This window comes from Pongo pygmaeus, chromosome 4, assembly GCF_028885625.2.
Source record: "Pongo pygmaeus isolate AG05252 chromosome 4, NHGRI_mPonPyg2-v2.0_pri, whole genome shotgun sequence".
Classification (NCBI taxonomy): domain Eukaryota; kingdom Metazoa; phylum Chordata; class Mammalia; order Primates; family Hominidae; genus Pongo; species Pongo pygmaeus.
Window position 1 is genome coordinate 2,737,361 of NC_072377.2, and position 27,443 is coordinate 2,764,803.

Genomic DNA, 27,443 nt, shown 5'->3' on the forward strand with positions numbered 1-27,443 from the left:
TGAGCAGCCGTTCTCCAGCTGAGTTAGAAGAATCTTCCAGGCAGACGGATCAGTCTGTTCAGGTCAGCTGAGAAAGGAAAGAGCTCAGTGTTCAGAGGTTCAGAGAAGTGACAGGACTGGCGAGGACAGAGGGAGGAGACAAGCAGACCCTGGACACATTTCTGTACCCTCTGGCCTTCCTTGGCTTCATCTAACTAACAAGAAGCCCTCTGCAGAGCCTGCTACGTGGGGCCCAGTGGCACATGGAAGAGATGGCCTTTCAGGGGCAGTCATTTGGGCCACTCAGATGAGCCCCACTAGCAGGTCTCGAGTGCTGTCCTCTCCACCAAGACCACAGGAGTCGATGGTGAGCACCCACTTCCCCAGCCCCATCTCCTGCCTGTCCTGTAGGGCAACTGTCTAAAGACAGGGCTGTGGACCATGCCTGGGTGTTCACCCATCCTACTGCATCTCATGTCTACCCATAGTAGCCAGTACCTGCCCCCAAACATTCCTCCTGAGGCTGCCAGTTCTTGTAGGAAGTGGCCCCGGTGCCAGACTAACAGCTTTCCTAGGCTTCGGAACACCGAGATGATTTAGGGCCATCGCTGATCTTCACCTACCAGAGAAGTTTTTCACCAGGGGCTTTTCCGGACCTCAAAGTAACAGCCAGGTTAAGGAACCCCTGGCCTGGGGATGTCCTCCTGCCCACCCCCTGCAGACCACAGCCCACCTGTCCTGCCTGCTGCTAGGCGTCCTCCCACTCCTCCTGGCCTTGTTTGCACTGGAAAGTTGGGGTGCATCACCAGTGCACCTGAATGTATTATTTGCTTCCGCTTAAAGATCGTAAAGTCAGTAAATTGTTTAAAATATAACTCATTTGAGGGTCTAGCTCCTGCAAAGTCTATTTGTCTTCTTTCAAAGCATGCCTTAACTCAGCCCCTTCCTTTATAAAACAGTCCAGCTCCACAGAAATTTTAAACAAACTGTCCCTCTCCTCTGCGCTTGGGCTCAGCCCCCTCCCGGTCACAGGCCTGCCTGGAAGAAGCAGATTGGGCCCTCTCAGCTACTTCTGTTTATATCTGGGCCCATTATCATGAAGGGCACTTTTATTTGAGGAGTTGAGTATTACATTAGCATTATAAAACAAATTGTTTTTCCATTGCTTGAGAGCCAGGGAGAATAAACCTGGACGGGCCATGGCCTCCTATTCAAATAAACTAACGTCATCCTGGGTACCAAGGAGCCTGATCCGCTCCCCTGTTCCCCGCTTGGGCCGAGTTGTCCTCCCGGCCGCCTCTTTGGTCCCCTGGCCTCCGGGGCTCAGTGGGCTGTTCCCAGGGAAGCCTCCACCGTCTCTCCACCAGGGCTGTGCAGTGACCCCGAGAGTCCAATGGCAGAAAGGATGGGGCTCATCACAGGGCCCTGGACCCCAAAGGTTACAAAGCACACACCCCTCCCCATCTGACCCCTCACCACCCCCAGCCGCACGCTCGGGCCTCCCTCCTCCTGTGCCTCCGGGACCGGCTCCCCACCTGCGGGAGGCCAAATGTGTGGCTCCAGAGACCCTCCACCTGAACTACCGGCTCCCAGAGCCCCAGTCAAGGCCGCCAGAGGTCGCGGAGGGTGAAGCCAATGGACCTGGACGCCGAGGCCCGGGAGAGGAAGGAGCAGGGTAATGGCTGTGGCTGGAAACCCTCTTCTGACTCCCCAGGCTGCCGGGTAGGCCTACTGTGGGATGGGATCAGGCGACCAGACGTGCTCTCCGTCTTCTCCATCCCGGCCGCTGACTCCGCTGTGTCCCCTTGGATCCATCACCACCTCCAGGCAGCCCTCCAGCGGGTTCTGGTGGCGCCGAGCGCTTCGAGGGGGCTCAACGCGCTTTGTTGGGCCTGTAAAATCCGGCTTGTCGCATAAACTCCCTGAAGAAGAGAACAAACTTCCCAGAGCAGTGGCCCGCGGGGAGCGGTGCAGACACCGCGGCAACCCACTCGGAGCCCTCCGACCCTCCCTCCGTGTGCCCAAGGGGCGTCCCCAGAGGTGTCGCCTGCAAGGCGGCCGCGTACGTCGTTCTCAGTGCGGGTCCTGGGGGCGGCGGCGGTGCCGGGGGTACGGCCTGGGGTCCCGTCGGTGTCCACTGCCCGCCTGGGCGCTGGGGCCACAGATCGGGGCTACACGGCTCGCGCCGACCGAACGCTGCAGCCAGAGCGGTGGAAAAGCGCTGGGTAGGCCGGCCTGGGGCTGTCGAGCTCTGCTGCAGCGCGCAGCAGAAATACGGTGTGCAGGCAGGACCCGAAACATAAGAGACCGGGGGGACTGGGGAGGAGGGGAAGGCTGGCTGTGGCGGGAACCTGGGCGCTCGGCACCTCCCCTGGTCCCGGGGGCCCTGAACCCCCGCCGCCGTCGCCGCCGGACCCCGCGATCGTCCTGAACCCGGACCAGGCGCTTTCGGTTTCCCGGCGGTCTGCGGCGCTGCTTTGTTCACCCTGCGCGCGCGGTCCCCAGAGTCCCGAGCTGCGGGCCTGAGGCTGAGGGCGAGGGAGCGAGGCGAGCACCCGGGCCCAGCCACGGAGGAGTCCCGACCACCAAGGGAGCAGGGGGACTGGGAGGCAAGAGGTCGGGGGAGGCCGGGATCAGGGCGGGAGGAACCCGATGGGTTCTGCTGCGGCTTCAGGAGCGGGGTATAGGGTAGGATCAGAAAGGGGACTGAAGCCCGGGACCAGAACTGGGGGTGCCAGGAGCGGGGCCTCCAGTGGGAGCTGCGGGGTCCTCGCGGGTTCTTGCGGGCCGGTTGGTGGCTACCCATCCCCAGAAGCCTGGCTGCATTCCTCTCTAAGGAGGCTTCGAAGGGCCGGACTGGGTTTCCCCTCCAGGGCACCGGGTCGCAAAAGCGGCGTCGAAAACTCATGAACAGGCGGCCGGGTCTGGGGCCGCCGGGGCAGTCGTGGCGTTGGGGGCGTCCTGCCCATCGGGCTGACTTCAGGGTCTCGGTCTGCGGCCTCCCTGGCCGTCCCTGCCTCCTTTTCCAGGTGTGCCTCGGCCCAGGGCTCCCAGCCACCACCTTGGGGCTGCAGAAGGCGGGCGGTCACGCCGGGGCGGAGGCCAGGAGGCGGCTCACCCCGTCTCCAAGCTTTCCTGACCTGCGACTGTTCGGTTCTCCCGACTGGCCTTGGTCGTTGCCTTTTAGGGTCTCGGTGTGACCAACTAAGCAGACACCCAGCGGCAGCGCCGCACTTGGGGAGACTGCAGGACAGAAATGGGCCTAGAGGTGAAGGAGCCCTTCCCAAATCGGACAGTCCCGGGGCTGGAGAGCCGGGAGCAACCCAGTTCCCTGAAGAAATGATTGCAGTTGCTCATGCAAAACACATAGGCCTGGAACCAACCCTGGGTGGGCGTTTAAGGGCTTGAGCCAGCTTCTGCCCCTCAAGACTCCCCAGGGAGCACGCGCCTGCGGGGAAGGACGTGGGCCGGGTGGAAAGTGGCCCGGAACCCCGGGAAGAAGGCGGGCAGGGCACCAGGCAGGCCGCTGGGCCAGCGCCTCTAGCTCTCGCACCTTCGGCCCAGGGTCTCCAGCACTGGGAGGGCGACAGCGGCGACAGTGCACCGTCCTCCTTGCGCGCACTGAGGAGCCTGTCTTGGAGCTGAGACCTCCTCGCCCCCTCCAAGCTTACTGAGCACCTGGCCGGCAGCCCCCGACTCCCCGGGACGCTGCCTTGACCCCACCTAATCTGGTCACTCACCTCCTAACCTTTCAGGGTCCAGAAGGACCCGCGTCCTGCCCCACCTTGCTGGGTGCAGAGCCTGGTGCACGCGGGACCCGCACCCGCACGAACACGCAGCGCCCTTCCCGGCCTCAGGCCGAGCCGGACCACAACGCCGCTATTAGTAAGGACTAAAAACGAAACTTCTCCCCGAAGCCCAACTTTCCCCAGTAAGAAGGTGTCAAGGGTTAAACCGTTCGATTTGCCCTTTTTCTTGATCTTAGAGGGAAGAGGCTAGAACTCCTGGCACCTTTATGGGCCTCAGACCTGTGGCTGCTGCCAGCAGTCTCAGTCCCACTAACTTTGATCAGCCTTATTAATTCCAGCTGTGCTCTATTTGTTTGTCATTTTCCCCTTTTCCTCTGGAATCATTATTTATAGCAGGGGGGAAAAAAAAAGCCCACTGTTAGAATGGAGGCAAGGAGGGAATTTCTGAGAACCATTGGGTGAATGTATTTTTCCTTAAAGGTCACCAAAAAGGCGGGGAGGGGGAGGGGTGAGTCTTGACTCTTACGAGCTCTTCTTTGAATTTATTACTCAAGAGCATTAACTAATCACCAGATCAGATAAATGAAAAAAAAAATTCCCTAAAATAACCCAAGGTAATTATAACCGTGCTGTTGACACTAACGATTAATAATTGATCAGGAGTCACACACAATAAATTGTCAATTTATCTCCCCACAAAAATGCGAGTGCTTGTGTAGCATTCTGTTTTGTTTCTTCCCTCTGGGTATTTTCTGTGAATATCGAGTCTGTATTGGAGGCAGCCCCAAACCTCATAGTCAATTCTTTAAGAATATTAGATTTCATTTATTTACAGCTCCATATAGAACAAAGTAACATTAGAACACCTTTTAAAAATACTTTTCTTTATTATCATGGGGCCAGAGTTAAACAAACAAAAAAAATTCTTCCTCTTTCCTTTTATCTGGGATTGCGCAATCATGGACAACAGATATTTCCTTTCTTCATTGTATTAGCAATACAGTCCTCCTAAATTGTGTCTTCAATTATTATCTTTCTTAGAAAGAGAGAGAACACTCTGCCTTCACGGTAGGAAACACAAGACTATTCTCTGTTCCAAGGGTGGAGGGGACAGAGGTGCCGGTTGAGGCCACATCCATCTGTTTCTAGGGATGCAGCTGAAGGGAGAGGCTGACGCATACAAGTGGGGTGTCTGCTTCCTAAAACTGGGGCTCAAAGTGTTTTATCTTCCACCCGTCAATGGCTGAGGTCCAAGTGCATATTGTTGAAAACCAGATTCGTAGCATTCTAGCCCAAGCAAAGGGGAGGGCTAGTGAGTGCTGTCATTATGGCCAATAGACAGTAATTTTCAGCAACTGGAAAATTATATTGTCGTAGATTACTTCTCCTTATAATTAGCCTTTAAAATATCTGTAGGGATTTGTCACTTGCATAAAGGTTTGAAAATACATCAAAGGGACATGTCCCCCTTGCGATTTGTAGAAATTCAAATGATGTTAATCGTAATATCCACATAGCACAGACGGTTGTGTATCGTTCCCAAGATAGCCTCTTCGGTTAACGCTTTCAAAAAAATAGTTAAAGTGTTATTTTTGTAAAAGCAGTTTAAAACATATTTAATATATCTATTTATATTTTAATTTTGAGTCTAAATGAATATTTTCCTTGGGATTCTCAAGGCACTGGGCAACTAAAGAAAAATTATATAGTGATAATTATTGTATATTGTTACTTGGATGAAACTTTCTCATAATTCAGTTCAGAGTGTTATTGAAATTTGAAAATGCCTCTGAGTGGACCACAAATTGGTTTGGAATAATTTTTTTTTCCAAATTGATGTCTGTTTAATTGGGCTGTAACAGTGGTAGTTTAGTATGTACATTTACTCCGTAGTTAAAAAACAAAGGGTCCACTTTACTTTTAGCCTCCTTGATAAGTATTTAAATGCAATTGTAAATGATCCGAAAACGCGCACGGGCTTCGGAGGTGGCTATTTCATCCTTGTGTTTCTTCTTAGTGGTTCTCGCCTCCCAGAATCCGCAGAGATCTAATAAACACATAAGTTAAAGAGAGCCTCAGGGGAACCCCGAGCCCTCCCCCGCCACTCTCCCATCTCCAGAATGAGATCCGCGGCGGCCCGGCGAGGGGGTTATGGTGAAGCGCACCCCAGGTAGGCTACCCTGAGCCCAGGCCCAAGGCTGCCCCTCTAGGCCCCCAGCACCCAGCCCCCTTCCTCTCTCTCCGCTCCCCGCCCCTCCTTCCTCGCATCAGACAAAGGTGGATGAAGTTCTTTTCAAGTTTCAAAGGCAGTTGCTGGGCAGCTTTGCAGAAACAATAACTCTTTTATTGGGAACAAATGTTGACATTTGACGGGCGCTGGAGGCAGCGCCCGCGCCGGCCGCCGGGCAAGCGCCCCGGTGCTCTCGGCAGCGCCCGGCCCCCGGGGCCCACCTGAGATTAAAGCGCGAATTCCGATAAATCAGCTCTAAGGAAACCCTGGGCCGCGGAGAGCAGAAGGGCTGTCGCGGATCCACCACGCGGGCGCCGGGCCGCGGAGCCGGGAGCGCGCCCAGGCCTGCACCCGCAGCAAAGCCAAGGCCACCGCCCCAAAGCCCATCTGCTCCTGGTCGCCCCGGCCTCAGTCAACAACAGCAAACGTGTATCTTGGAGGGCTAGGTAATTTTTGAATATGAAAATTTTAAAGCAAAAATAAAATTCAGACCCCATTAGCTTCCCTCTCCAGTGAAAGATATCTCTCTTTCTCCTTCCTTCCTCATTCATCTTTCCCAATGACCAGCATGGAGAGGAGCTCATAAATCACTCTACATTTCTTTAAAAAGATCCCTCTAAACACCTGCAGGTTTTATGTTCTTAGTGTATATTTTAGAAATCAAGTTCTCTAGAAGGAAATTCAGGTCAGGAGACAGAGTGGGTAAGTTATGGAAATCTTTAATAATTTGTTGGGCATATAAACATCAAAGAAGCTTCCTTAGCCTTGGCTAATCTCCTGAGCTGCTTTGAGTTTTCACCAATTGAAATGTGCATGTCCTCCCAGAGAATGGAGTCGTGTGTGTGTGTGTGTGTGTGTGTGTGTGTGCGTTAAAAGGGAACAGGGATCGCATGTTCGGGTAAAACAATCTTCCTTGTTCCAAAGCGAGGCGGCTTTTACCCCTGCTCCAATGCCTGAACATAAGCGCAAAGGTTAATTTTGGCTTAGCTTTTCTACTCCCACACTTAAGAAATGTACTGCCTTAAATGTTGTATCTTCATTAGAGTGCATGATCTTTCCGTGTTTATTTTGTTAAATATTGTTAACTTTCATACTTTTCACAGAAGTCTTCCAATTACTCTAGTTATAACATTACATATAGCAGAGACATTGCTGCCATGTGCAATTTATTTCCTGCTGATTTAGGAAATATGGGTAATATTAATAAAACTAAACCATGTAAGTCCTTCAGACAACAATCTAAAATGCTTCCTGAAGGGGAAAATCATTATCTCTATGAAAAGTCTATGAAGGTTTTATTTCTAAAACCAAAACAAGCAAATATACTCAATCCCCCTTTTACCCTCCAGACCTCAGATGTGTTTGTTTCCAGATACACTGCCACAGAGTGGCAAAGCTTACCATGTGAAAAATCTTTCCTCCTGCCAATAGATAGCTCAGCTCCAAACATGTTCATATCTATTACTAGGAGAGGCAGAGAAGACAGAAAAATAGTTCTCCACCGCAGAGATTTACTTTATGTCTGACCTTCAAATGCTTCAATATTTAAAACCAACAAAATACATAAGAAACAACAGAAAACAGAAACCTGGTTCTGCCCCCCTTCTCCACAGTCAAACCACAATCACTTCTCCCCATCGGTATGGCTCTGTGTCCAGTTAACAGTCCCCGGGCTTGGCCTCAAGTATCTAAGATTACTTTCAAACACTCTTTCTAACAAGACCCCAGCAAGAGGCCACTAATTTCTATGGCAAAAAAAGCCACTAGAGAGAGATCCGTTTGTCAATATCAACTGGTCCAGCAATTTCCCATCCTCAGACACATTGGCCTATCGGAGCTGGCAGATGTTTAGACAAGATTTTATAAATTGTTCAATATCAGCCCATAATGAACCCCAACTGACCATTCCAAAGCAGCTAAAAGCATCCCAGACCTCCCCCGCTGGGATCCAATAATGCTCTCATGCTGCAACATTATTAATCATGGAATAAAATAGATGAACCTCTTGAAAAATAAGTGTATGATTGATTAAAGGGCAATCTAAGAAGCTATTATTCTTGTTTTATAACCGTAAGTTATATTCACTCAATTTATCTTTCGAGAGGAAATAAATGATTGTTCATTTCTTCTCTGAAATTATATTATATAGATATCCATATAATTTTGCTGAAAATTAAAGTGACAGTCTTGCTACTTTTATGATACTAATCAAAGGGGATATGTTACTTGACTACAAATTTTAGACTTGTCCTATAATTAGAAAGTGAGTAACACAATAAAGAGGCAGTAGTCTAAGGTTGTTTAAAGGTTTCTTTTCCCCCAGGGTAAAAGTAAGAGCCACTAAAAGGAAAGTAAGTCCCTCCCCCAGATCCTCACCCTAGGTTTAATGTGCATTATTGGAAAAGGAGAGTTAAGAAATCCTTCCATAAATTTGAATAATTAGGCCAATTGGGATAATTCAGGCTTTAAAAAAACAATTATTTCAATCAGTAATTTATTGGTGGGGGGGTGTGACTCTCCATTATCAATATTATTCTCCAGTTTGGTTTACTGAGGAGGTTCAAGAAGCCAGCATCAGAAATAAATATAAAATGCATAGGGTGTCAGATCATTTTATTTTGCCAAGTTTTAAACATGTACACTAACAAGTAATTAGCATACTCAGGGCACAAAAATCTTACGTTTTTTGTTTTTTTTGCAATACATATATAGAAATCATCTACAGCACGTGTTTCTCCCAATTGTATACTTCTCTTCCATCTGCCTTTTTTTTTTTTTTTCAATGATCAAGAGAGAAACCAGAGTTTATTTCACACAGGTTTTCATTAAAAAGGTGAAGTCAGATCACCTGGAGGTTATTCACTAGAGCTCCACCCCAAATCATTCTTCTAGGAAAAATAAGCCCCAAACACCATATTATTGTAGACTAGTCTGTTTTTATTTACAATTTAAGATATAAATTAGTAAAGAATTCGTGTTAAACAACCAACAAAGATTGTATAACCAGCAATGTTCAAATAAAAACCAGGCAGAATTTATTTACAAAAAGTTTAGATTCCATTGCAATACAACTTGCATAAATTACTAGAAGCTTTATATCATTATAAAAATAAATATCAAATTTGTTTCCACTTCTGAAGTACTCAAGTTCTTCAATCACGTTTTATTTCTACTGTGTACATCTTTTACAAATAAACTTTACAGTAAATCCTATCACACCTATAGAATATATACCGTGGCAATGAAGTGATCAATTCAAGATATCCTGAGAAAAACAGATTGTTTTCAAAAGTCACACATACATCGGGGAAACTATACTATGCCAACAAATTCACGTATGTCCAACAATAGTCTGTTCGAATTGTTAGAGTCTGTGGGCTGACAGTGCTGTTTGGATCCTTGTCTTTTACAGTGGCACAAGATGTGGTCTGGATTTAGACATCTGTTTGTTGTATCTGTAAATTTATGAGCTTGGGAAGAGAGAATGGCCTGCTGACTTTTTTTTTTTTTTTTTTTTTTTTTTTCAAAGCAATTGTGACACCTACCTGTGGACCAAGGAAAAAACCAAATCATCCCCAATCTTTCAGTTCCACACCAACACCATTATAAAAACGAGTTGATCTGAAGTGGTTCCAACTCTTTCTTATCTTCAGGATATGATTAGTAATTCTGACTTGTTGCAAAGCAACATATTTTTTGAGATGCTGTTGTGAGCCCCGGGAGAATGTCAGAGTCCTGTCCACTTGGACATGGGTGGAGGGGAGGTTGGACAGGGCTGATAAAAGACTAGGACGCCTCGTGTCTCTTCAGTCTTATTTTGCAAACACCATCTATAAAGGTTTTTGCTACTCCAAGTTTTGGTAGCCCAAGCTCATCAAAGCATGTGTCTATTATGTGTCTAGCATAGTAAAAATGGCTCTAAATTGCATATAAATGCCCAGATTTTAATAATCTATTGTTTCAAAAGAAAACAACAGTAGTGTGTAATATATATATATACGTACTATATATATACATATATATATTACACACACACACACACACACATATATATATTTTTCCTTCCCTAGGTAAAGGAGTGATAGAACTTGTGCCAAAAAGAGGGAATCTATAAAACAGAAAATATAGTTTCCCCCTTAAGGAAAGAAAAGCTGGACAAGATTGAAATGCTCTGTCTTCTAACCCCATGACCAGAAGCAAGAAAAACACATTAAGCAAGTTGGTGCTGGGAGGCTCCAGAGGGTCTGGGAAGCACCAGGGTGCCCACTTACTTGCATTGCTGTGCTCGGCCCTTCTATAGGTAGGGCTGGACGCCCCCGCCAACCACGGTGCAGCCCTCGCTGGCATCTGTCAGGGGAGTGGGCAGTTAGTCAGAACGGACCCCACAGCCTGCTGGCTGCGCAGACCACCGTGCACCCACCATCCTCCACTCCCAGGCAAACAGCAGTTTGGGAAACCGACTGTCTCCAGGGCCGCAATGTGAGACGACTTTTGGTGATGTTCCCTAGTTCTTAACTTTCCCCCTTGAACTCCTCTTTCGGGTAGCCTGACTTAGGAGCAACAGGCAACATAGTACAGGGGAAAAAACGGGTTTCTTTCCAAACAACAACAACAACAACAACAACAAAAAGCGGAAAACATTTGATTTTATCTTTTGAAGACAAAACGCCTCTGAGAGTAACTGGAACGTTTTGTTTGCTGTTAGCCAACGGCAGAAAAGCGGATTCAACTCTGACTCGTTAACCAACAAGACACTGAAACACACCCAGGCTCATTAGGCGACACGCTGTAATTTGAATTTCGTGGCAATCTGGGTTTGCCGAAACTAAGACAGCCACGATAGTAACAGTCAAAACAACAGTAAATTAAGTAAAAATAAATAATAACAGGGCAAGTCTAAGAAGGCCACACCTTCTTTGGCTTCCATCTCGCCCTCTGCCCTCACTCTGCTAATTCTGGGTCCCAGGAGTGGCCCCCTGGATCTTCTTCCCGGACCCTCCCTCGGGCCTCCCGGGCGCTCCGCCTCCCCGGGGCTGGCTCTCCCTCCCCTCCCGGGCGCCCCCGGCCGCGGGCTGCCTACCTTTCTTGGGCTCGTAGCCGCCGCCCGGGGGCCGGTAGTGGGACTCGAGCGGGTGCGCGCCCGCCTTGCCCGCGTCGCTGGCCGCCTTTGGCGCTGTGTGCAGGGCCTCGCCGGGGGCCGCGGCCGCGGAGTTGTACCGCAGGAGACCCTGGCCCTGCAGCGCCGCGTTCAAGTTCCCGTAGTTTGTGTAGTTGCCGTAGAAGGGCGACGTGTAGTAGAGGGGGCGGCCCAGCAGCGGCGAGGCAGGGTAGGGAGAGCCTCCCGGCGGTGCCCCAGTTGAGGCCGGCGCGGCGGCCGCGGGCAGCCCCGGTGGCCCGCAGCCCGGGCCCAGGCTCGGCTGCTTGAGGTCCGACGTGGCGATCTCGGCCAGCGACCACAGCTTGGGCTTGCTGGCGGGGGGCGGCGCGCCCGGAGACGTCCGGCTGCCCTGGGGCGTCTTGCCGCCACCGCGGGGCGCGGCCTCGGGCGGGGGGCTCAGCAGCGGCGCCTCCAAGCCGGTGAGCGGCGACGAGGTCACGGGCTTGGGCGGCGCCAGGCCCCGCTCGCCCTCCTCGTCGTCGTCCTCGTCGTCCTCCAGGTCGTCGTACTTGTCCTTGCACTCCGAGCCCGATTCGCACAGAGGGTCCCCGGCGCGGCACGGAAGCTTCTCCCCGTCCGACTCGGCCGAGCACGAGTGATCCGTGAGCGAGTCCACGTGCAGGCTGATCCCTGCGGGGGCGCGGGCACGGTGGGTGGCACGCGAGGACAGCGCAGACACCTGGAGCCCCCTCCGCCCCCTGTCCTGCGGCACTGGGCCCTCCCCACGGGACCCCTCACCTCTCCCCCACCCGACCACGTGACAGGCGGAGACTGACCTCCCCGGGAAGCGCCCGAGGAATCGCTCGCTCAAATCCCGGCAACCCCAGAGCAATGTGGTGCGGCTGGGGCTCCGGCCCGGACCTGGGGTGTCCGGCGGGCAGCGTCCTCCCCAGCTTAGCTCTGCGCCCCGCCTGGGAAGAAAGCGCCCCGAGACCTTGCGCCTGCCGCTGCCCGCTCACCTTCGTCCTCCGCCGAGGTCTCCGTGCCCTCCTGCGCCTTGTCGGGACTCTCGTCCTTGCTTCTGGCCGCGTCGCCCTCGTCCTCGTCCTCATCTTCGCTTTTGTTCCTCGGGGCCCAGGTCATCTTGTTCTCCTTCTTGAGGCGCCGGCGCGCGTTGGCGAACCAGGTGGAGACCTGAGTGAGGGTCATCTTGGTGATGATGGCTAGCATGATCTTCTCGCCCTTGGTGGGGTAGGGGTTCTTGCGGTGCTCGTTGAGCCAGGCCTTTAGAGTGGCCGTGGCGTCCCGCGTGGCGTTCTTGCGGTACGCGGGGTCGTTGAGCTGGTACGGGTAGGCCGCGCTGCCGTACGGGTGGTAGCTGATGGCGCCGGTCATGCCCGTGGTGTGCGCGTCGTAGGGTGCGCCCTGGAACCAACAAGAGCCTGTGAGTGGAGTATGCGGAGACCCCGCGGGCAACCAGCCAGAGGATGCCACCCCTCCGCCCGCCCATGGCCACCGTTCCCCCGTGAGACTGGCTCTGGGGCTGCGCTTCCCGCCGCAAAAGAGCAGGAAAAACGCAGTGTGATTCGGGACCAGCTGTTGATCACAAAATGTACCGCAGTTTTATTCTCGAATTTTTGAACTATTTCACTTTCATAAAATGACCCATCTTCCCCTAAGTGTTCCGGAGCCGCGCGTGGCAATGTACACAAACCCTCGCACGTGCGCGCACACAGGCCCACAGGTAGCTCTTTGATATCTAAATTTCTGCAGATGCTTGGAGTGCGGCTGCCTCCCCCTACTCCCTCTTCCCCGCCCTTATATGGTTAAAAAAACACCCCAGAGCCCCCAATTCACTATTCACTGCTCTAAAGCTGGGCAAATCCAATTTGCAACTCAGAAGCCAGTCACCGTTTCGAATTCTTCAAATACGCCGTAATTAGCATTTTAATTCATCCTTTAACGTTTAAATTCGAGACATTTGCAGCCTTCGCCAAGGCCCCAGCGACTCGGTCGCTGCCCAGAAATTCCGCCGAGGGCCGGCAGTCGCGACAACCCCGTAATGGCCTCAATCGCCCGTAACGTGCTTCGCTGCGGCCTGGGCCTGGCCCAGCTCAGGAACCTCGAGACTCGCAAGCCGCCCCCAGGTCGCCGGAGCAGGAGCTGCGCTCGGGCCACGGAGGACTCAGGCGGCCCTTAGCGGGTCACACGCCCGCATGCACGATATTTGAAAGCATGGTCCGCCGGACAGAATAAGGCGGAAACCTGGGCGCCTCGGGCCGGACTCGGGAGCCGCAGCTGAATGCTCGGCTCCCGGGCCTAACTCGGTGACCCCCCGCCGCCCTGAGCCCCGCGAGTGAATGCGAACTGCCCGGCAGTCGGCCCAGAGGCCGCAGTGACGCGGACCCTCGCGCCCCACGCCAATGCAGGCGAGCACACAGCCCGCTCCCAACGCCTCCCCAGGCTGCGGTGCGGGAACCAGGGACAAACGGCGCCAGATCCCGGTCCCCAGCGCGGACGCACTTCCCAGGCTCTCAGAGAAAATTAGCCGGCGAGCCGAGGGGACGCGCCGGGGGCGCGCGGGTCCCGGCCGGGCTCAGGGACGTCCCCGCCGGCCGCGCTGCCCTCTCCACCCGGGGCCCGGCTCAGCCTGCGGGGCGGCCAACCGAGCCGGCGACTCCTGAGTCACCGGCCGCGCCACATTCCCCGCGGCCCCCGCCCGCCGAACCCGAGCCCCGCTCCGCCCGCGCCCCGGTCTGGGTCCCGGCGCCCCGGAGTCCCGCGTCCCGCCCGCGCCCGGTTACCATGTAGGACGGGAAGCCGGCGGCGGCGGCGGCGGCGGCGTCGGCCGAGTACTGCAGCGGGCTCCCGAAGCCGGTGGCCGCCTGAGCCGTGAAGGCCGCCGAGCCCGGGTAGGGGCTGAACGCCGAGCCGGACGCCGAGCGCGCCAGCTCCTCGCTGCGCGGAGCCGCCAAAGCCGACGCGCCGTAGGCCGGGCACGAGTAGAGCGCCAGCGAGCCGGGCGCCTGGTACAGGTAGCCCTGCGGGTAGGACATGGTGGGCGCGGGGCGCGGGGCCCGCGTCACGCCGAGCAGCGGGCAGGGCGCGCGGCGCCCTCCATCCACGCCCGGCCGGGGCGCGGCGCGGCGGCGGGCACCCGGACGGCGGGCGGAGGCAGGCCGGCCCGGGCACTAGCCTGGGCGGCCCGCGGGCCGGGGCGGCGGCGGGGTGGCAGTGGCGGTGGCAGCAGCGCGGAGCCGGTGGGCGCAGCCGCGCGCCAGGCCGGCGGTCGGGGTTTGGGGGAGTCTGGAGTCGGGAGTGAGGAGTTGAGGAAGGAGCGCTCGAGTTTCCGAGGGACATTGGAACGCGCAGCTGTCCATCACGCGCTCATCTGCATATTCGGGGGCCCGCCCCTCCCCTGCTCCGCCCGCTCCAGCCTCCGGGCCGCGGCAGGGGGAGGGGCAGAGAGAGGGGAGGGAGGCAGGGGAGGGAGGAGGCGACGGAGGCGGGCGGCGGGAGGGACCGGCAGGCTTTTGTGGCGCAGCCGCCTCTCTAGCAGCTCCGGCCCCAGCCCGCGGCTCGCGGACCTGCAGCCCAGCCCGGCCGCGCTGCGTGCCCCGGCGCGCACCCCTCCCACTCCCACCCACTCGGAGCCACGTCCCCTGCCCCGCTCCGGCCGGCTCCCACCGTCCCCGGCCACCTTCTTCGCCCCTGCCCGGCCCCCGACCCTTCCAGCCACCACCCCGCCCCCACCCCCTTCTCCACCCGCACGGACTAGGCAGAGGCCGCCCGCGGTCAGGCCAGGCCGGGTCCAATTAGGGGACTCACAGCCTGCCCCGCTGTGCACCCCGAGGAGGCCCGGCCCCTGTGTCCAATCCGGAAGTCGCAGGGAAGTAGGGAGGTCAGGATGGTGGCACCCGCGGCTCGGGTCTTCCTCCGGGCAGTGCGCGCGGCTCTCACTTCCACGGTCCCGGACCTGCCCTGCCTCCTGGCCCGAGGCTCCCCGCGTGGCCTCGCGTCTGGTCGCCTACCCCTCGCGGCCCGCTCCGCCCAGCATGGACCTGGATCCGGGGCGCCTTGGTTGCGAATTGCCGGGAGGGCCCTGAGGTGAGCTTTCTGCCCCCAAATCCGCAGCGCAACCCCCGGGGCCCTGAACGTTACGACTTTCCACTGTTGGGAATGCCGCCAGGGCTGCACCTAAGAAGACGCCGTCCCCTAAAGAGTTTTATTTTATTTTGTTTTTCTAAGTTGACTCTTCCTTCGGATTTGTGTTGTCAAAACACTGGGGGGATGATTGCTACCTGATAAACCGCCTCTGGCAGGACCTGAAGCCTCCCAGTTACCTCGGGAACGGGCAGGAGCTCAGGTTGGCGCCGCCGGTGCAGTGGGCATTACAGGTAGCTCAGGTGACGCGCGGCTGGAGTAGGGGGCGGTTGCTTTGCGGGGCTCAGAAGCGAGGCGGTTGACGAGGGTTCCTAGGACCCCAGCTTCCTAGAACCCGCTCCTCATCACGTTTCTCCATCCCTTTTCCACTCGGGGATGGCCGAAGAGGGCGTCTGGCCGCCCACTCCGAAGGGTCACCTATGGGGGGCGCTCAGGGGGATGGAAGAGTGTCAGGTCTGTACTGGCCTATTGGGAGCACCCACCCAACAGGTGCCTCTATCCTCGGAAGCCGTCTCGGGTGGGTGCGGTGGAGGAGAGAGTGCAGTGGCCTGGGGCGGGCCTCAGCTCAGGCCTGCAGCCGACTCCTGCACCCCTGCTGGCCCTGCAGCCTGCGGAGCGGCCTTAGTGATCTCAGGACCCAGGGCATGTTGCGGCCTCCCTGTGGTGCGGCTGCAGCGGCGCGGAGGGAGCGGAGCTCAGGTTGCCAGTCCGGTCCCGGGCGCAAGAGAAACACTCACGGCATCAGGCTGTCTTTCCCCAGGTGCAAGGGAACCAGTTGCAAACTGCAGTGCTGTGCTTGAGGATGGCTCCTCCTGAGCCGGCAGGCAGGGCGACGCTCCCGGTAGGCGCGGTCCAGGCACGTTAACCCTCCCGCCAGGAGCTCCCGAGCCGAGCCACTCGCCCCCTACCAGTTATCCCACCCACCCCTTCGCCCACACTGCTCCCCCACCACTCTTCCTACAAACCACACCCCCATCCTGCACACATCCTCTTCAGGTCATCTGAACACACGCACACGCACACACACCCAGGACCACCTCTCCCTCCACCCACAGACAACCCGTTCCCACAGGCTGGGGCTCCTGCAACGACCCAGCGGGGGGTTTCAACCTTGCTGCGACTCCACATGGGACATCCTAATTCAGTCCAGGACAGATAGTTTTAGTCAATTACTATAGAGTTGAAAAACAGAGAGAGAGAGAAAGCAGCCGGGTTGGGTAAGCCGTCGACAGTCTGCGACATTTTTGCGCTTCCTGGGAGGGAATTCCTCCAAGAAGAGGGGTAAATGAGAGGCCCACACGCTGGAAGGCAAACACAAACACTGGCAGATCAGATGGCAACCTTTAGGGTTCCTTTACGATCAGATCAGTTTAAATGAAAAAAAAAAAATCGGTGTAATTTTTATCACCAGGGAGCACTGGCCTGGAGTATTTCCATTTCTAAAGAGCGGCTCCCGCTGTGGTTTCATTAGCATTTGGGGCTCATCCTCCCTCCCCGTCCCTTGACACCCCCCCCCCCCACCACCGCCGGACCTCTGCCAGGGGCAGAAGAGAAAACAGCCAGTTATTACAAAAACATCCTCAGTTTAGAGCTGGAGTGTCTGCTCTGGATACAGTCGATTCTGACATCAATTAAATATATAACCAGACACGTGCAGTGACGGGGAGGGTCCCCTCACCCAGGGTGCATCTCCAGAAACGCCGCCTGCCCTTCCCCTCTCTTTAGCTCAGTGTTGGGAGTTTGAAGATGGCCTCTTCCCGTCCTGTGTGTATTTTCCCCCCAGCAATTATACTCCTCCTCTGAAATCTAAATTTTCCATACCGCTGCTGCCTGTTACTAATAAAAACCGTCTACCTTGCACTATTAAACAGTCGACTCTTACTACATGCCGTTTTTATTGGTAGTGACTGTAGCAAATTAAAATGCCTACGCAGGGACATTAAAAACTTGCACTCGTCATTGTTATTGAAATATATAAACTCCGTTTTGCTTTAAAGCTCTCTGATATTAAAGAAAAAAATCACTTTCCTTCTTCTTAAGTTAAAGTTGGCTTGGTCTTCTTCTTCTTTAAAAAAAAAATCAATCACGAGAAAACATGCTGCCAGCGTGGAGTCTTGGCGCGGCGGTCCCGGCGAGGCTGCCTGAGAGGGTGGCGGGCTCAGCCCGGACTCGGTCTCGGGGCCACGAGGGCTGCAAGGCCGCGGCTCCCGAAGAGGAGGGCCTGGGATGTTTTGCTCAAGGGCGAGGGGGGTGCTCAGGCCTGTGGGGTCGCGGGGGAGGGCCCGGCACTTGGCTTCTGAGGCTTTTCAGTTGCCATCCGAGCTGGAGGGAGGGAATGAGCAGGCACGCAGGGGAAACCCAGTAACTGCTTTGAAAACGCGACCCCTGGCCACAGTAACCCAGGCGATGCGCAGTTTCAGGTTCACGGTGGGCCCTGCCCCCTTTCCTAGGTGTGCTCTAGGAGGTGGGGAAAAAGTTCACACTGTTTCTATTTTTCTTTATTGTCCCTGCAACAGCCAAAGAATTTAGAACGAGTCTACGTGGACACGCAAGTTTCAGCGAGCGGGGATTTCCTGCGAGGCCGAGCGCGAGGAACAGCCGACTCCGGAGGCTCGGGCTCGGGGTCTCCCCGGGAACGCGGCCGACTCACAAGGCCGGGGCGCTCGCCGGGCTCGGCGCCGTCCTCCGTGTCGCGGGGACGGAAGGAGGCGACGCAGGCCAGGAGTCGTGCGCGCGGGCGGCGAGGGGGCGCTGTGGCCCGTGTCTGCCGGCCTGAGCCCCAGCAACGGTGGGCGCGACCCACCTCCTCCCACGGCGGCTTAATTCGGGGAGGAAGAAAAAACGGCATCAAGGCATTTCAATAAAACCTAAGCGATTCCTGATCCTTTCTCATTGTGGTTCCTTCTGAGCTTTCGGTGTCTGGCGGGGAAACAGTTACCGTTCGAGGGTGTGGCAAACTTTTTTGGCAATTAAGATGAAATAGGCACTTTTATGTGGGTTTCCTTTAATGTAGTAACACTGGAAATGTAAGTAGTTTCAATGCATCAAATCACATCGCTACCGTATTCACGGTCACCGGCCCTCCCGTTCCAGGGCTCCCCGCGTTTGTCGAGGGAGAGAGCGAGGCAGGAACAGGGGGCCGGGGATACGAGGAGCTTGGCTAAGAAATTTTTCTTTTCTTTGAAAACAAATACGTCGTTAAAATGGAACAAAATTTAAGTCAACATGGAACCCACATCTCTTTGAAACCTCGTTTCTAGGTCTAGTACTCTGTGAGTAGGTTGGACTGGATTTCACGCGCAACCGGCATTTCTAGGCCCACAAAGACGCTTCCGAGGCCTAAATGTTTTCCTGGAAAACACGTGCAGAGGAGCATCCGTGGGAGGCTGAGGGGTCCCCGCAGCTCCAGTCCTGGCAGGATGTGCGAGGCCTCTCGAGGTTTTCAAATGGGCCCCCGAGGCCTGGGAGATCCCCGAGTAGCCACGCGGGCGCCACTTCAGGGACTCGGGGCGGCGGCTACTGTGGGCTGGGAGGGCCCCCGCCGGGGCTGCTCTGAGAGCCTGGACCCGGAACCCTGCGCGCGCTCTTTTCTTTTTCTTTCGTTTCTTTCTTTCTTATTTATTTATAATTTGCATTCTAGGGACCTCGTATTCAGCTAACCAGCTCTTGCTTACTTAACTGCCCTGTTTTTAGCTCCGGATTTCTGGGAGGTCTCCCCATGGCTAACTTGTCCCTCCCGGCTTCCTTTAGTGCTCTGCAAAATTTGCCTTCCTCCCACAGATGCCCCGCCTCCGACGTGCTTCCTGAAGTTTCTCTCCCGCTCAGGGTGCCCACAATCCTGAATTCTCCAGCGTCTCGCCGACTCCGTCTCTATCCTCCTCTCCTTCCTAATCTGGCGCTGGCTTCGCCCTTTTCTCTCTCCTCCTCCTTCCTACGCGCCCCGCCCCCTCCCCGCAGGTCGCCCCTCTCCCCGCCCGGGTCGGGAGCCCCTCGTGGCCAGGCGTCCCCGCGGCTCAAGGCCGAGGTCCCGCCAGGCTGGGCCGCTCGTGGGCGGCTCTCACCCGGCATACCCTGGAAACGGCGCGTCCCGCCAGCTGCGGCTCCAGCCTGGGAGGGAGCGCGGCGCGGGGAGCCTGCAGCGTCGGGAGAATGAGGAAAAGGGACATTCCTTGGAAAGGGACAGAGCCGAGTTCCTTAAAGGGATCGCAGTTGAAAAAGACCCTCTTCAGAATCAGCAACGACCTGGCCGCCTTAGTTCCTCAACAGGAGATGGTTCGAAGATGAAATGTTTGAAACTCCGCCGCCGTTTCACCTTTGCACACACGCGCACTGCAGGCCCAGATCCGCACAGAGACGCAGACACGCGCGCACTCGCGCTTCCCGGAGAGGTCGGCGCGTCTCGCTGAAGCTGTTCTGGTCAAGTGGAGTTGTCGGGGCTTTGTTTTGTTTTTATTTTGTCTTTTAAATGTGCTTTGCAAGACAGTCTTCAGCAGAACTTAGCTCCCTCAACCCCCCGTCCCTCCAGCAACTCCTCCGTGGCTCTGCAATCTTCTATTTAAACACCAGAGCGCACCTCGGTGCTGGCCTCGGCGGGGGTGCGGGGTGCGGGTCGCGGGGTGTGCGGTCGCCCAGGAGGCTGCGAAGAGTGCAGGGGTGAGCTCCATCCCGACGAAAGCAGATAGGACTCCTCACTCGCAAGAAACACTGGAGAAAAGGAAATAATTCCTCGAGTGTTTTTACAATTATTTTAATCCAACCAGCGAGGCTCTAAAGAGCGTTTGTCTTGACGCCATGTTGAATACCCTTTGCCAACTGTAAATTCGGCGTGTGTGCCCGAAACAGCTAGCCCTGACCAGGGGCTCGGCAGCACATGGCCAGGCACATACCGAACTCCTCCTTCCCAAACCCTTCTGCAGGATCCTACACCCCTGGAGTATAGAGGCAGCGGGAGGGAGGGTTGGGTTTTGCTTTCTTTGCTTTTTATTTTTATTTTTTAATATGGCTGGGAATGCAGAAATTTTAAAAATGGATACATTTGAGTGTGTTAAAAGTAAAAACTTCTCTTGGACAAAACATAAACTGCTAACCCCAACGGGGGAGAAGATATTTGCCGCACATGTAAATAACAGAGACTGTTCTACAGCACCAGGAGGAATTCTGACTGCCAATGGGTGAAGACGAGGCACCCAGGGAAATAAAGGGGCAAGGACAGGGGCAGCCCTCCACGCAGAGGAGACGCCTGAGAATGCGCACATTCACTGGTTGTCTACCTCTAGACAACAGGAGATGCCACTTCACACCAATCGAAGACACCCAGCAAGGCCTAGAGTGTGCACTGTTCACACTCTCCCTGCGGTGCAGTTTAAATTTCTACAGAGAAATTCGGGAGACATTTGGCCGCATCTGAAAGCGCAGAAGGTGGGTGCTCCCTGGCACCCAGCACACAGGTGCTGGGGAAGCGGGGACGAGGCAGCCCTGGAGCATGGTTTGCAGGAGTGCAAGACTGGAAGCCTCCTCCACGGCAACCACTCCAGGCCTGGATAAAGAATTCGTGGCATATTTCAGGGAACAGAATGTCCCCTGGGGCGAAAGGGGATGAAGTCATTCTACTTGTACCAACTTGAGTGCCTCCTAAAAGTGTAACCTTGGGGGCGGGGATACAGAAGGATGATGCTGACAATGGAATTTAAAAACAAACAGCAATATTGTGTGGTGTCTACAGGCATGGGGGTGGAGGAGCTGCTGCATCACCATGGGAGCACAAGTCTCCCACGCATCTCAGGCCCGGGGAATCTTTAAAGAGGGAGAGACAGCATGGGAGGAGGACTTAAGCTATTAGTCATGTTTTATTTCTGAAAACTAGATCCGAAGTAACTGTAGCAAAATGTTAACAATTCTTACCTTGGAATACTGGTTACTTGGGATTATATTACTGAATTTTTTCATCATGTGAAATATTTTATATTTTGACGATTAAAACTAAATAGTAGCTTTTTATAAAAGTGTCATATACACTGAAGTATAATGTGCTAATTTGGGATTCATTTAAATAAAGCAGCTTTCTTCAAATATTTTATTTTTAATGTCTCGTCTCTTGTCTCAACTCCCCCACCTTTAAAAAACCCGAACATGTCTTGGAATTGCCATTTAGCCTTAAAGGGGATTCCAGCTGCACACATGTCTTTGTGCCCCAGGCCTGAGCATCCTGTAGAGGTTGTCCCAGCCCTGGCCCTCCCTCCACTTCCTCTCCAAGCCCAGGGCCTGGTTCCCACTTTGCTCATGGTGGTGCATGAGGGGAAGGGGTGCACTCTGGAGGCAAAGGACAAGCCTGGGTGTGCTGGGCACAGTGTGGCTGCACGCCATCACCCGCATGCGTCTACGGGAAAAGACGTGCTTCTACATGCCATTTGACATGTTCTCATTCCAGAGTGTTTGTGGTATAAAGAATATAGCCTGGAAAGGAAAAGGGCAGTCGGAGGCAGAGGGGAAGGCTGGCCTTCGGTGCTCGACTGGACTCCAGGTTCCTGGCAGGCCCTTTCCCCTTCCACATCTCTCACTCTCAGCGTAGAACACAGGGCCTTTCTGGTCCTTATGCTCCTTCCAGAAACAACCAGTTCTGCCTAGTTCTCTTCACCGTGGCCAGAAGAAGCTGGATCTTTGCAAATACAAATCTGCTGAGAGCCCCAGCACAGTGGGAGGCCGTCGGGGCTGGCCTTGGTCAGTAGTTAGAAGGTGATGTGTTTGGATGTGTGTTCCCTCCAAATCTCATGCTGACATGTGGCCTCCAGTATTAGGGACGGGCCTCATGGGAGGTGTCGAGGTCATGGATGCAGAGCGGCCTCCAGTATTAGAGGTGGACCTCGTGGAGGTATTGAGGCCGTGGATGCAAAGTCCTCATGAACTGCTTGGCACAGTAATGCGTGGTCATGAGTTCACAGGAGAACTGGGACTCCTTCTTCTCTCTCTTGTTCCCACTCTTGCCCTGTGACATGCCTGATCCCCCATTGCCTTCTGCCATGATTGGAAACTTCTGGAGGCCTCCCCAGAAGCAGATGCCAGCACCACACTTCCTGTACAGCCTGAAAACCATGAACCAGAATAAACATTTTTTCTTTACAAATTACCAGTCTCAGGTATTCCTTTATAGCAATGCAAACGAACTGAGACACGAGGTCTGCATATTTGATTCTATTTCTCGCTGTGTTCAGAACTAGGCAGGGAGGAGGGTGCTGTTTCCTGGGAAGTCACACAAGTCCAGCCCTCCCTCTGCTGATGTGCCCAACCACCCTGTGGAGCTGCTTCGGCCTGTGGACTCCAGCCCTGGTCAGTAGTTAGAAGGTGATGTGTTTGCAGCCCTTGTCTCTCTGCCTGCAGCCACGCTCCCTGCCAGGTCGGGGCTCTCCAGGTGGCTTCTTCCTGTAAGCTTCACATTCATTTCTCCCCTTGGAGGTCAGCAGAGGCCCAGGAGGCTCCCAGAGCTCTGCAGCAGCAGCTGCCAGAACTGCAGGTTCTTGTTGGGATGGTTCTCTGGCCTCAGCCCAACCCCTGACTCCACGCCTGGTATGTTGGGGGCACTAGACAAACATTGATTAAATGAACGTATATGAGAAAGAATGAATGACTCACTCTTGGTTATTTATGTTTATTTCTAAAAGGCATGGCGGGGTGATGAAGGAGATAAACAAGAATGACAGGAACGCTTGCTCACAGGCCCCCTGCCCCACCAAGAGCCGTCACTAGACCTGACCCGGGTGAACCACCCAGGCTCCACCCAGATCATTTGATGGCACTCTTCAGCAGCACAGGCTCCCAAGAATAAAGAAAGAACAGTTTCGTAGGTTAAATTTTAGGGTTCGGTAAATAGATATGTACATTTAAAATAATATTTAGTTAGTAAAATAAATTCTTACATTAACAATCAACCCAAAACCATGTGTTCCTTGAGAAAAGAAGACATGTATTTTTATCGTTCTATTCCAAAGGAACTCCACAGCTCCCAGCACACAGTGAGTGCTCAATACAGCTAGTTGAGGGAATGAATGAATGCATGTTGAAGTCTGGGGAAAAAGAACGTTTAATAAAAGCAAACAAACTTTAATGATATTTGCAGTAAAAAAACAAACAAAAAGAGTGGACAAGAGTTATAGATATCATATTTGAAAAGCAAATTAGATCCCAGCAAGGCTTTGTAGACATAGACAAGTTTATTCTAAAATATACGTGGAAAGACATGGGCCTTAGAATAGCTAAAACAATTTGAAAAAGAAGAATCAAGTGGGAGAAATCAGCACACCCAATTTCAAGATATTTATATGGCTATAGTAATCAACATAGAGTGATGTTGGTGGATGGATAGGCCTTAATCAATGGAACAGAACAGAAAACCCAGAAATTGACCCACATAAGTATGCTCCATTTATTTTTGACGAAGGCACAAAACACTTCAATGTTTCAACTTTGTTGAAAAGTTGGCCTTTTCAACAAATGGAGCTGGAGCAATTAGACACCCATTAAGAAAAAAAAAAGTTGACTTTACGTAAAAATTAACCAAAAATGAATCACAGACTTAAATGGAAAATGGAAAATTATAAAACTTGAGAAAAATAGGATAACGTCTTCAAGACCTAGGGCTTGGCAGAGTTTTCAGATCAGATATCAAAACACAATACATAAAGGCAAAATCTTGATTAACTGGACTTCATCAAAATGTAAAACTTTTGCTTGTGAAAGACCCTTAAGATAACAAAAAGATGTATTAGAGACGGAGAGAAAATATTTGCAAACCACATATCTGATTAAGGACTCATATTTATAATATATATATAGAAACACAATAGTAAAACAGAGACCCCAACCCCCCAAAAAAAGAAAAAAAAACCCAGAAACACAAACCAATTAGAATTTAGGGGGAAAAACACAAATGTATTTTCTGTTTTTCAAAGAAAAAATACAGATGGTTAAAAAAAAAAAAAAAAAAGCACATACAATGATTTTAACCCTTTAATCTTCAAGGAAATGCAAATTAAAACCACAGTGAGATCTATATATCTATCAGAGTAGCAAAAATCTAAAAACAGTAGCAATACCTACTACCGCAAAAAGGCAGAGAAACAGGTCACTCATACATTGTTGGTGGGAATATAACATCTTACATCCATTCTGGAAAACAGTCTGGAAGTTTCTTATAAAACTGGAGATGCAGCTACCATACAATCCAGCAATTGTCTTCACGGGTGCTGGTCCCAGAGACTTTTATGTTTCACACAGAAGCCTGTATACCAACAGTCACAGCAGCTTTATTTGTAACAGGCAAAAACCAGAATCAGCCCAGATGTCCTGGGCAGGCTTTAGGCAGGGAGTAAAATAGTTTGATTTACTTTTTAAAGGAAGATTGGTTGAGATATAATTAACATACCAGAAAACTTATCTATTTTAAGTCTACAGTTCAATGATGTTTGGTATATTTAAAGAGTAGTGCAACCTTCACAGCAATCTAATTTTAGAAATTTCTGTCTTCCCGGAATGAAACCCTTGCATACTTTGGAAGTCTTGCATCTGGACTTCTCTGCTGAAGATATTGTTTCTGAGTTTCGCTGCTAGTGGCTTTCTTCACAATAGCTAGAGAGTAAAGAGTGTCTGTCTGCTGAAGGATGACTAAGCAGAGTGTGGTTTATCTGCACAGGGGAACAGCACTGAGCAACCACAGGGAAGGGCTTTGTTGTTTGTAGAAGGAGACTAGACCCTGTTATAGGCAGATGGAGGGGAGGGAGCAGGAGGCTGGGCCCATCCTCCCAGCTCTGAGCTGGAAAGAAGGGAGGGAAGGAAGAAGGGAGGAAGGAGAAAGGGAGGAGAGATAAAAAAGAGGAAGAAGGAAAAAGGAAGGAATAAAAAAAAGAAAAATTGAAGGAAGAAAGAGGGAAGGAATGAAGGAAGGAAGGGAGGGAGGAAAGGAAGAAAAGAAAGGAGGAAAAGGAAGTCAAGAAAGGAAGAAAGGAAAAGGAAGAAGAAAAAGAGGAAGACACAGCATCTACCGCAGTGTTTAGAAAGCTCTTTATATGCATACATAAGAAATTATATGTATACAAATATATATTTTTCTAAGTAATATATACATTTAGAAAAATGTGAAGATGGATAAGTAGTTCTAAAATGCTTAGTGCAATGTGTAATTTCCTGCTCTGCCATCTGCAGCTTAAAGTACTGCTTCTTAGAGGCAGTATTTGCAGTTATTCTGACTTTTTTTTAAGCCTTCGCTCTCATGTTATAAAGTAATAATCTTACACTTCTTTGTTGACCTAATCTGTGCCTGAAATTAATTAATTAATTAATTAGTTATTGGCTTCCCATTTTGGAAGGTGAGGGCTAAGGGGAGTGACTCAAGGCTGCAATGGCATTGTCACCATGAGGACCCACAGCTCTAGGATGTACCCTGTCACTTCTCAGAGTTCCCCAGTGGTCCCTGGAGAGCAGTTGCAGCTGTGGTTCTGGGTGGCAATCCGGCCAGCGCACGTGGACGGCGGGGGGTGGCTATGCTTCTGTTCACCGAGAGCAGTCCCTCCACTTTTGTTTTTCAAATTCTCCCAAGTACATCGAGAAGCAACTAGGCCAGTGTTCTGGCTTTGTCTTGCTTCCTGTTTCAGGAGTGTTATGGTCAATGGGAAGTCGAGGCCTCTCAGGCTCTGGGGGAGCACAGCAAGCCAGGCAGCCACCCTAGGAAGCCCTGACACAGGTGCTGCATTTGCCACCCCATTGTCACCCATGGCTCCACTGCATACCTGTGGGTGACTTTGCTCCCCACAACCACCCTGCCCTGCATCTTTGGCTGGACATTCTTTGCGGTATTTAGGAACATTCTAAATCTCTTTATGGAACGCATTGTCAAGAGCAGTGAAACTTTAGAGAACTACTTCTGCTCTGGCCACTGCAGTGCCCACATCCCACTGCTAACACTGGACTGTACTTGCAGAAGAGTGCTCTCTGAAATTGCCAACAACCTCTCCTAGTCTTTTGCTGAATGGCCCCAGCATCTGCTCAGCAGACACAGGACTGATCTCCTCCAGATCCTTAGCCAGTGTCCCCTCTTCTGGCCTCCTCTGCAGAGAGGGCAACACCAGGCTGGAGGCGTGGGACAACCTCAGCCTCCTGTTAGCACCGGCTGGGGCTTCCTCCTGTACATGCATGGGTCCCAGGCTAAAGGGGAGCTCTGGGAGACCCCTGTCCTCCTGGAGGGCAGTGAGGCCTCCAGTGTTTCTATTAGAGTATATTGTTTTTACTTTAGTTGGAACATATACTTGAGTTTTGTTTAATTTGTGTCCAAATTGTTACTCTGTTGACACAGAGACGTCACCAAAAGTTCTCTTTGGTAGTATCCTCTTTGCTGTGTACACAGTCTTTAGGCCTGCCTGTGAGTCTGCATGCACGTGTGTGTGTACACGAGTTACATGCTGGTGTGCAGGGCAGGCTGTGTGTGACTGCACACGTGTATATGTGTGGGGTGCATGTGCGCTTGACTTTTCTAGAATGTCCAGGTATGCAGGTCTCTGGAGACAGGCCTCAGAGAGGTCACCCATAGCTATTGTGGCTACTATTAGATGGTATAATATTGTCATTTCCATCTGATTGCAGGACATGTTTTTATTTTGTTTTTTGGGGGCTGAGCGACAATCTGACTCATTCATTTTCCTTTGAGTGAGAATCTGACAATGTAAGAAAACATGTGTTTTAAAAACAAGTTCTATCATAAGTTTATCAGTAAAATGGTCTTAATTGATCCAAAACATAATAAGGAATTTTAAAACTTGCCTATAATCAGCACTAGAGTATCTCTGACTTAGATCTTCTCTAATTCTAACATTCTTCTTTCTGGGTCTGTGATTCTCCTTTAGATCCTCATTTCATGTCAGGTCTGATCTTTGTTGGAACGGGATACTGTTGTGAGGGTCACACTTGGGTGGGCAGCAGCTTCCTGTGGTCAATGAGCTCCAAGCTCGTTTCGAAGTGAAAGAAGCAGGAGGAGTGTTTGGGACCAGGGCTCTGGAAGGGCCACCAAGCCAGCCAGAAACAGAGGAAGCTGCGCAGCCCCATGGGGAATGTCACCATTTTCTTTTCCAGCCAGGCCAGGACGGAAGTCCAGTACAAGCTCACAGCCATAGCTGTGAGTTTGGGGGCAGCACGGAAAGGCACGCTTCCTGCTGCTTCTCTCGGGAGCACATTTGCCATGGCC

General features: G+C 52.5%; 2 protein-coding genes across 5 annotated transcripts; one reads left to right on the forward strand and one right to left on the reverse strand.

Annotated features, from left to right (window-relative positions):
- Nucleotides 1-4,535: 4,535 nt before the first annotated feature.
- On the reverse strand, nucleotides 4,536-14,382 carry IRX2 (iroquois homeobox 2). Of its 4 annotated transcripts, none has more exons than XM_063664639.1 (5): nucleotides 13,861-14,382; nucleotides 12,076-12,481; nucleotides 11,039-11,746; nucleotides 10,230-10,305; nucleotides 4,536-5,291 (listed from the first exon to the last, which is right to left on the reverse strand). In XM_063664639.1, exons 1-4 carry the CDS (start codon nucleotides 14,110-14,112, stop codon nucleotides 10,253-10,255), a joined length of 1,419 nt encoding a protein of 472 aa, XP_063520709.1. In that variant the 5' UTR covers nucleotides 14,113-14,382; the 3' UTR covers nucleotides 4,536-5,291; nucleotides 10,230-10,252. The 4 variants fall into 4 exon arrangements, with proteins under 4 accessions (XP_063520709.1, XP_054345237.1, XP_054345238.1 ...); XM_054489262.2 differs by lacking the exon at nucleotides 4,536-5,291 and adding an exon at nucleotides 8,555-9,428; XM_054489263.2 differs by lacking the exon at nucleotides 4,536-5,291 and adding an exon at nucleotides 8,555-9,503.
- Nucleotides 14,383-14,587: 205 nt separating this feature from the next.
- LOC129037290 (putative uncharacterized protein IRX2-DT) lies at nucleotides 14,588-17,088 on the forward strand. Its single transcript, XM_054489264.2, has 3 exons — nucleotides 14,588-15,162; nucleotides 15,320-15,453; nucleotides 15,981-17,088. The coding sequence occupies exons 1-3, from the start codon at nucleotides 14,964-14,966 to the stop codon at nucleotides 16,083-16,085; spliced, it is 438 nt and encodes a 145-aa protein (XP_054345239.1). The 5' UTR covers nucleotides 14,588-14,963; the 3' UTR covers nucleotides 16,086-17,088.
- The last annotated feature ends 10,355 nt before the right edge of the window (nucleotides 17,089-27,443 follow it).

Bases quoted from the DNA above. Each gene is read 5' to 3' on its own strand.
- IRX2 (XM_063664639.1), bottom strand. From the start codon at position 14,112: ATGTCCTACCCGCAGGGCTACCTGTACCAGGCGCCCGGCTCGCTGGCG. The intron at 12,482-13,860 runs GTAACCGGGCGC...TGTTGGTTCCAG, and splicing joins CCGGCTTCCCGTCCTACATG to GGCGCACCCTACGACGCGCA. The intron at 10,306-11,038 runs GTAGGCAGCCCG...CTCCCCTGACAG, and splicing joins CGGCTACGAGCCCAAGAAAG to ATGCCAGCGAGGGCTGCACC.
- LOC129037290 (XM_054489264.2), top strand. From the start codon at position 14,964: ATGGTGGCACCCGCGGCTCGGGTCTTCCTCCGGGCAGTGCGCGCGGCT. The intron at 15,163-15,319 runs GGTGAGCTTTCT...ACTCTTCCTTCG, and splicing joins AATTGCCGGGAGGGCCCTGA to GATTTGTGTTGTCAAAACAC. The intron at 15,454-15,980 runs GTAGCTCAGGTG...GTCTTTCCCCAG, and splicing joins CGGTGCAGTGGGCATTACAG to GTGCAAGGGAACCAGTTGCA.